This window comes from Chrysochloris asiatica, unplaced genomic scaffold (assembly GCF_000296735.1).
Source record: "Chrysochloris asiatica unplaced genomic scaffold, ChrAsi1.0 scaffold00011, whole genome shotgun sequence".
Classification (NCBI taxonomy): domain Eukaryota; kingdom Metazoa; phylum Chordata; class Mammalia; order Afrosoricida; family Chrysochloridae; genus Chrysochloris; species Chrysochloris asiatica.
The window spans coordinates 33,433,549-33,443,033 of NW_006408529.1; the positions used below are offsets into that span (position 1 = coordinate 33,433,549).

Sequence of the window (9,485 nt, forward strand, 5' to 3'; positions counted from 1 at the left end):
ATGGTCTGTTCCACAGTCTGACCCTTGCCTTGTTTTCACTGATGATATGGAGCTTTTCCATCTTCTCTTTCTGCACTAAAACACTTAGAGGTTTTTAAATACAAGCAAAGCAATAGTAAAACTTGGAAATCATACAGAAGGTCCAACCAAAAAACAGTCAAGGATCTATTTTTGTTTTGTTTTTTCTTTATAAACCACATTGTGCCACCATTGTTTTACACATGGTCAAAGCAGGTACTTAAGTGATGAGCCTCGGGGATTTGATATATAAAAGAGAGGATTAAAGAAGAGCTTCAAATGGTTTTTTAAAACTACTATAAAATTGAAGTCAACAACCTAAGAGGTGTTGCTGTTAGGTGCCACTGAGCCAGTACCGACCCATAGAGACCCTATGCAAAACAGAATGAAACACTGCCTGGTCCTGGGCCAACCTTACAATCAATCGTTGCTATGCGTGAGCCCATTGCTGCTGTCAGTGTGCCAATCCATCTTGATGGGGGTCTTTCTCTTTTGCTCCTACCCTCCAACCTAAGAGTAGGGTGACTATTGTGGTATGGTTCCTGCTTGTTGTCATGGCCCAGTCCTTTCATGATGTGAATAATGAATGATACGTTCACCTGACCTGGGGTGCTGAGGCGGACAACATGCAACATGAAGCAATTTTGCCTTGGTGCTGCCAATCAATTATTCACCACAGAGAGGTCCTACAGGCAAGGATAAGACCCACTGGCCAGGGAACTTACCCTTAGGGCCATGGTAGGGATCTGAGGAAATACAAAATTCAGGAATCACCTGGGGACTTGTGGGAGGTTTTTTGTTTTTGTGTTTGTTTTTTCAGATTTGTGCCTAGCCTTGGAAATTCTGCTATGCATGTCTGACTTATAAAGCCCGATCTAGTCCATCCAACTATGACTTATAAATTATAGTGAGGTAAAGGATCATTCTGTGGTGACCTGCTTAAGGTAACTTGGATGGCATTGCAACAGCTCCACTCTCACAATTTCTGGTGCTTGCTTGATCTGATTTTGATTTGACTTTGGGTCTTAGTTCTAAGCTGTGCCGGTATAACAGCCACCTCCTTTGATAGTTTTCCTCATCAAGTCCCCAAATCTGTTAATTCCAGTACAGTGTCCCATGAACCAAACCTTCCACTGGGCCCAGCCTGCTCTTATGTTTGTCTTTGGTTTGTTGTCACGGGTGCTATGAAAGCGGTGTGTGTGTGTAAGAAAGGGGAGAAGACAGTACAAGGAGGGGCTTTGAATGAAAGTGTATATTTATATAATTGATCTCACAAAGAAGAATTTAGTCTCCATACTAAAAAAGTGGCCATTTCTAGAAGTCTTACTAGAAATGAGAAAATTTCCTATTCAGAAGCTGAGAATTATACTTCAAATCTACCACCCATGTTATGAGACATTTTCTTGACTAACCCATTTTTAAATGAATCTATTCTGATGTGTAAGTCAAGAGTAGTTTGATCCCTAAAGATATGTCCTCCAGTGTCTAGATTGATGTCTATGTGCCTCTAATTACCCAACTTTAAAGCTGCTTGTTCATCTGGGTTCTGGAAACTGTGTGAGAGAGAACTGATACAGTTCGCAGAAATGTGATCTTTCTGTGACAGCACAAGAAGCCCATGGGAAAACACTAAGGCAGCTAGCTCACTGCCTCTGTGGTTTTTTGTGTAAGTGGATATCATAACTCTGGCCTCTCTGTCACCTCTTACATGACATATGGCCATGGCAAAATAGTAAATTAACATCTCTTCTGGCTTAGGAAAACTTACATCGATACAAAGTGCTCTGAACAATTGTTTCCTTTTGTTTCTTACCCTGCTGTTTTTATAATCTCCCCTCATCCTTATCCCAGGTGTATCTCAAAGAGACCAACACACACAAACGCAAAGAAATTAAAGAACAGTTGACAGTTTTGCTGTTTAATATATTCAGGACCAAGAATGTTGTGGTTAATACAAAGTTACCAAGTAATCTTAGTTAACAATTAAGAAGCACTTCATGATTTCACAGTGTCTGAGAGTCCTATTGGTAATAAAGAGAAGAGCATCTGATAAGGGTTTCCCCTGGTGTTCAGTGACATTTTCCAGCAAAGTTGGATGAGGAAAGCTCAATCTAGAGCATCACACAGTTTGGGTAAAACTAGCATTGCATTTCTCCAGCAGCTGCTCATGAATGAGAATGCCACCATGACCTGTCTCTCTGTAGAGAGCACACCAAAGATTGGCGGGCCGACCACGGACAGAGCCATGAGTTCCTAAGGCACAAAATTCCCTGAAACATGGGCAGAGAGCATGTTTCCCATGATGCATCATAACTCTCAAATGCAAACTTTACAACCTCTCTATAAAACATTTATACATGAAAACAAAAATTCTATGTGGCCAACAAGGAAGAAAATGACAATTCGCTGTTGACTTTACCTAGTTAGCGAACATCGCCCAAAGAACTGGATTTGTCCAGAGGAGGTCTGTGGTTGCTGCTTTTCAAGGCTAGAGGTTAAAAGTTATTTCATCAAAGTACCCAGTTTGGATTCTGAACACTACCAAAAAACCCAAACAGGATGAGCCATCAGGAACACTAACTTAAGGTCCTAGCTAAAACTTAGTTTGGCATAGTCTGTCTTTTAAATTCATTTTTTGGGGAAATGGTGGCAAATTGAACCTCCTCTGATCATCAGGAGCAACTGGATAATCACAGTATCCAAGCAAAAAATAACCTATTTATTATAGTGACAGAATTAAGACTGCCCATTAAAACATGTTTTCATTTTTATCTGTAAGAGATAAAAAGAGAAATTTTTTAAATCACAAAAAGATAAAGATTAAACTTCTTATGTTGGTGTTGACGACCACAAACTAGACCTGCCCTGAGGACTTTTAAAAATTTGTTGAAATGCAGTTTAACTTGGCTGTTTGTTAGCACATCTTCTGGGCTAGGTTCGGGGGACCAGTACAAGTATCAGAACTCACTTGGAACAGGGGCTAATCACAGTTGGTGTAGGAGGGTAAACCAAGGCAACATTCACTCGTTCGCTGCCGTTCTTGGGGCAAATGATCTCTGCCACTCCTTCTGGTCTGGGCTGACTCAGCAATTCCCCTGCAGGAGAAGAGAGGAAAATGTATTAATGAAATGTGACTTTAAATTAGCAGTTCAGTGCCTGGAGCTGGGGGAAGGAGAGAGAAGGGCAGGTAGTGAGGATGAGAAGGGTTTAGAGACAATGGAGTCAGAACTGTGCAACAATAGAATTGGCTTTGATCCACAGTCTAAATTCTCATCTGCATCACCATGGAGAACACTCAAATGCTTATGGAAGGCAAGCAATCGCTCCAGACAAAGACAGCATCTGCCCCTATTCTCCTCACCTTCCTTTTCACAAACTGACTCTGGAGATCTTTATCTTGACATGGAAAATTGAGCCAGGGTCCCTAGAGCCCAATGAAGCAAGGACTGCCAAGGAGGTGTTCATAATTAGGATCCAGGAGCAGATGGGAGTCGGGCAGACCAGAGCTGTCTTTCAACAAAGCCCTGCATAAATGATTTGGGAATGCAGCAGACTAAAGGTGTGATAAAGGTAAAGAGCCTGAAAACAGCCCAGCTCTGTCCTGGCAATAAAGGATTTCCTATGTGTATGTGTGTGCATTTTAAAGGACCAATCTTATGATTGATAGGGTTGAGTAGTAATAGAAATTTAGCTCAATTACCATGATACCGGAAGGAAATCTGCACACACCAAATGTGTTCCCTTCCGTAAGATTATTAAATCCTTAAGAGCTGTGAGGAGTTTCCTCCCCCTCAACCAGTAACCCAGCTGGTGTCTTGGCCTTTCCGTCTTCTGGTTAGCACTGTGCTCTAGCAAGGACTCAATCAAGAGCTTGTAAACTGGTGATGGGACACATTATTGCCTCAATCCCCTTGATTAAACTAATAAGTAAACAAACCAAACCAAGGACACAAAATGTATGGCAACTGGGAAAAACACTACTGAAATTACAACAACTCTATGGTTATAATCACTTTTATCACAGATTCGAAATGCTAGAGAGCCCAAAGAAAATGTCAACATATAATTATATAAAAATCTTTTGCCTTAAAATAACATTATTTCTAAATGCCTCACCATTGGCAGAATTCACACTGATGGAGCAGGTCCACATATGAGCACTGAGCTGGGAGTGTTAAACGTATACCTCATTTACTGTTTACAGTTATGCCTGAAGAGTTTGGCCTCAGTTTACAAAAGAGGAAGCTAATGCTCAGAGAGGTGTGTGATGAATCCAAAGTCAAAAGCCAGCAAACTCTTGATGTGAACTTGGGAACCCATAACTGGGGTCTGTACCCTCCATCACCTCCCGCAAAGCAGAAATGTTTCTTTATGCCAGAGCATATCTTTCCTTGAGGAGCAATATAAAGACATAATTTTTAAACAATGAACTCAGCATTGGCATATTTGTACTTTTATGAAAGACATTTATTTCCTGACACGAATATTTGATATGGTTTTGGAAGATAATAAATAGGTATAATTTGAATCCTATAACTAAACTCATTCATGCAAACGCCAACCTACTGCACTAGTTAATTTTGTATCATTAGCTTGTATACCTGGTGTCAGAACTGTACCCCACCACCACCTGGAAAAGGATCCCACAACATAAAAAGAAAGTTGAAAAACATAAATAGTAAATATTTTCAAAGTAATAACATGAGCCAAAATAACAGCAGGATAAGGCTAGAATGAAACCTGGAAGGTATCCAGTCCAAACATCACTCCACAGGTCAGAAGCTTTCTGACTTTAACAGATTTGCTCAAAGTCCAACAGAGAGCTGTGCATCTTTAAACCAACCCACCCACCCAACCACCATGTAGATGGGAATGAGGGGGGCTCTGAACATCCCTGTTCTGCTAACAACTTTGGTCCTGGGCTTCTCTTACCTGACTCTTCACTTGACACTCTCAATTCCCACCCTCTGGTCTGAGGTTATCCCCAAGGCTTGAAAAGAGACTGGGCTCCTCTGGTTTCCACAAGAAGTCTCCCTTGATTGGAACTGTGCACAGGCCTCACATAGCTCTAGTTGTTTTCAGCTGCCCAGGTGGCCACAAAAACACCTGCTGAGGCCAGGCCCTAGCCCCCTGGCACCAGCCACACTACACAATTGGCTTTCTTGTTCCATATGTATAGATTCTGGTGAGGACAAATTCTGTTTTCTAGAGATGTGTTACCAGTTCCTATTAAACCAAGAGTTTGAGTGTCCGCTAGACTCCCAGTGTCATCAGAGCCAAGCAGCTGGTTTTGTTTGGGTCCTATTCCAAATAGTGTTGCCAATCAAAGAAGCAGATCATAGGGGCTGAAGGGACTAAGAGGAGTTAAGTGACTTTCCAACAGCCAATGAAAACCCCATGGCTCACACGGGGATGGTTCAGAACCAGAAGCATTTTGTTCTGTTGTGCACAGGGTCATCATGAGTCAGGACTAACAACAACAACAAGAAGCATCTAAGTTCTTGAAAAATTGTGGCTACTATCATAACAGTAAATTTTTCTTAAAACTTCTTCCAAAATTATCAGTACCCAGAGTCTCTATGAGAAAGTAATTAGACATCAATGAGCACATGCAAAATATCACTTCAATAGAGATTTGAAATTTTCAAAAAAAAAAATTTTGCTAGTTGTCACTATCAAAAGTGGGAAAAAAAATTAAAAAACCCTTAAAGTTGGTAGTAGTTGTAAAAACAAAATTATACTTTTATTTTTATTTTCAGAATCTTGGTAATGTATTAAGGAGAAATATACTTTTGATCTGGTATATTACCATTTCCAGGCACTTAAAAGTAGACCTTTCACTTTGGCAGAATTATACAATGACTGGGAACGCAGCAGCAGGATTTGGAAAAGATTGAAAACCTGGTAACCCTCTCAAGTATCCAACAGTAGGGGGAAAAATGCCTAAAAACAGGCACATTAACAAAATGGAATCACTTGAAATTACGAGAGTGCCATCTCTATATGGAAATGTAAATTTCAAAGTAATCAGAAATATAAACTGACAAAGAGCAGTCCTGAGGTTATTTATTTAATTGAATGTTTGAGTTGATAATAAAAAGACTACAGTATGCTTCTCACTGAAGGGTTGCCAGATTTAAGTGCTGATAAATTCTCCTCTGTTGGAGACTTTTCTATTCCTGCACATTTTACAATGCAATTGGTTGTTTTGAAGATGTAGAATTTTGGGCCAATAAACAGATGACCACCTTAACTGAAGCTGTATACCAGGTCACTGCACAGTCCTTTTGTGCTCATTAAGGCGATAAAAAATTGTTTTTAATTAAACTCTTGCTGCTTGTTGCTATTTGCTATTGAGTCAATTCTGAATCATGACCACCCATGCCTGCAGAACTGAACTGATCCATAGTTTTCAAGGCTGGGACCTTTGAGAAGTAGACTGCCAGGCCTGTTTTCTGATGTGCCACCAGTGGATTCGAACCATCAACCTTCTGGCTAGTATCGACTGCTAATCTTTTGCACCACCCAGTGATTATTTGTTGTTGTTATATGTCATGGAGTCAGTTCCGACTCATAGTGACCCTGCACAGGGTTTCTACGGCTGTAAATCTTTACGGGAGCAGAAAGCCTCATCTTTCTCCTGCAGAACAGCTGGCAGTTTCAAACTGCTGACCTTAAGGTTCACAGTCCGATACGTAACCACTACGTTATCAGAGCAAACCCTTAATATCTGGTGGGTTTTTATATCTCATGTTTTATTTTTGTTTTCTCCCTTCAGAAGAACAGAACATCAGGTTTCATTACAGTATTTTTTAATCAAAAGAAAATACACAAAACAAGCTCATCTTTTTCTGATAATCATTTACCAGAATTTTCAAATACTGACCAATTATGCAAAATATTTTAAATGTATACTTACAACCCAAATTAAAATATTAAAAGCTTAAAATATTTTCTCAGTGCAAGTAAATGCCAGTTGCTGATCTAGAAAAGTCCTAAGGTTATAAGCATCTTTCAAAACATCTAATACGCTCTAGAAACAAACCTATTATAAAATAAAAACTATATAAGGAGTTTTCTAAGGAGCTCCAGTAGTGTAGTGGTTACAAGTTGGGCTGTTAACCTCAAGGTCAGCATTTCGAAACTACCAGTCATTCCACAAGAGAAAGATGAGGCTTTCTGCTCCTATAAAGATTTAACAGCCTCGGAAACCCTATACAGGGTCGCTTTGAGGTGGAACCGACTCTGTAGCATGCAACCACCAACCACCACCATAAGGAGCCTTCTAGGTGACTTCATCTTTAAAATTCAGCTTTACTATTTTAAAATCCACTCTCATCCTTGCAACACCCTTTTTACTTTCTTTTGATTACATGTGACTATAGAACTCACTGCAGTGAGTGTCTGTGTCCCATGCCTCCTAGGGCAAAAGCAGTACCATCTGAAACTCATGAGCTGTCATTGTACCAATGGGAATAAATGTAAAGTTTAAAAAATAAGCTTTAAAATCTAAAGATGTAGATCATAAAATGTCATTTAAAGCTATTCTCTACACATACTTAAACTAAAGGTAAAGTTTAGAATTTAAAATAAAAATGAGTTTGAAGTATATCGTTTTGAAATTGATTTAGAAAATTTTACCATGACCTTTGAGAAAACCAGTTGCTGCTGATTCCACGACTTTCAGAATAGAACTGTACTCCATTGTCATTGTTGTTAAGTGCCATCGAGTTGATTCCAGCTCTTAGCAACCCTGTATAAGGTTTCCAAGGAGCAGCTGGTGGGTTCAAACTGCCGACTCTGTGGTTCGCAGTCCCTTGCTGATCCTACAGTGTCACACCAGGAATCCATAGTGTTCCATGTTTTCAATGGCAGAGTTTGGGATGCCTTTGGATGTACTCAAGTATTTGGTTAGCAGCTAGATTTTAAAATGTAATCATTGAACTTTACAGATGAAGGTGCCTAGAAAACCATTTGTGGCACCCAGGAAATCCAAATTTTGAGAAAGAGGAGATAAGTGCCAGGAGCCAGGAATCACTTCATTGGCCAAAGCTATTCTGGTATATATGTGATGAGACCAGGAAGACAGGAATCCCATGTCCTAATCCTGGTGTGGTGCTATTAGCATTGAACTGCTAACCCCAAATTGGTGGTTCAAACCCACCGGCTGCTCCTGGGAAACCCTATACATGATGGCTACGAGTCAGTGCTGACTTGACAGCACTTAACAACAACAACAAGGCTTGACTCTGCACTGATTTCATTAATTCACCAAATACATAATAACTACCCTGTTTGCCAGACAGGCACTATTGCAGGCTCTAAAATACAGCAGGGAGTAGGATCCCTGCTTTCATGGAGATTACAGTCTAGAGAAGGGAGATTACCAATAAATTTAATGATTAAGAAAAACTGTGACAAAGATACTTAAAACAAGTTGAAGTGATAGTGACTAGGTGACAAATTAGACTAGGTTGTATGAGACACCTTTCCCAGGGAGTTTAAGTTCAAATGTGAACAACAGGGAGAAGCCAGCCAAGGAAAGAACATACCAGGCTTAAGGAACCATTAATGCAAACTCCTGAAGGTAAGAAGACACTAGGTTGCTGTTGAACTTGCTGGGAAACTGGATGGCGAACCACTGGATTGTTGCTTCTGGATTCATGGGATGCCTTCAAATCTCTCTGGGAAGGTGCCCAAGGTGGTTACTACTGAACCTGCTAGGAAATGCACTGGGATACCCAGTGAGCTCTGCTGGGCCACGGGAAAAGTCACCTGGGGTTACTGTCCAGCACACGGCACATAGATTCTTAGGGAGCTCTGGAACACACAGTCTCCAAATCTGCAGGGATGCTGCATTCTTCCTGTGAGCACTGTTTGCTTTGGGCTCCATTAGTTCCTCTTGAAAATGAGTCAAACTGATAGGGCTACCTGATAATTCAGATACATCCTAAAATAGAAATTCCAAAGGCAGCTGTAAAAACTTAAAAGTGTAACACTACCTCATATAAAATTGTGACCTTCTTCTAGAAGTGTGTTTTCATTTTCACGATAAAGTCCTGAGATTCTTCTAAATATAGGAATCCAGCAAGTTCTCGCTAATCCAACAATGTAAAGGAGAACTGCCTCCACTCATTTGTTGAATTCCAAAGTCCAGTTTTGGTTCTGGCTGTTGGCACTTGTTTGAAGAAATGCTCTTCTAAGCCTTGTCGTTTTGGGGGCAATTTGTACTCTATTATCTATAATAGAGTACAATCTAGAAACCACACACACAGGCCAATTGGGTTTCCTAGAGGTGCCCCTACACATAGGGTACAGTTCAGCACCTATCTTATATCTTCACCTGGTCATGAAGCTGCACTACACAAACTCAATGCCAATAGTTTCTTCAACTTCCTTGTGATACTCCCTAAAGCAGTGACAGATGACATTTAAAGGTTGTTGTTGTTGTTAAGTGCTGTTGATTC

General features: G+C 40.3%; 1 protein-coding gene across 2 annotated transcripts in view; it reads right to left on the reverse strand.

The window, feature by feature from the left end:
- MFHAS1 (malignant fibrous histiocytoma amplified sequence 1) overlaps positions 1 to 9,485 on the reverse strand; it is a 124,465-nt gene that overhangs the window by 17,464 nt on the left and 97,516 nt on the right. For both annotated transcript variants that reach the window (XM_006834482.1, XM_006834483.1), the window contains exon 2: positions 2,987 to 3,113. In XM_006834482.1, coding sequence (XP_006834545.1) covers positions 2,987 to 3,113 — 127 coding nt within the window. The remainder of the gene's footprint in view (positions 1 to 2,986; positions 3,114 to 9,485) is intronic.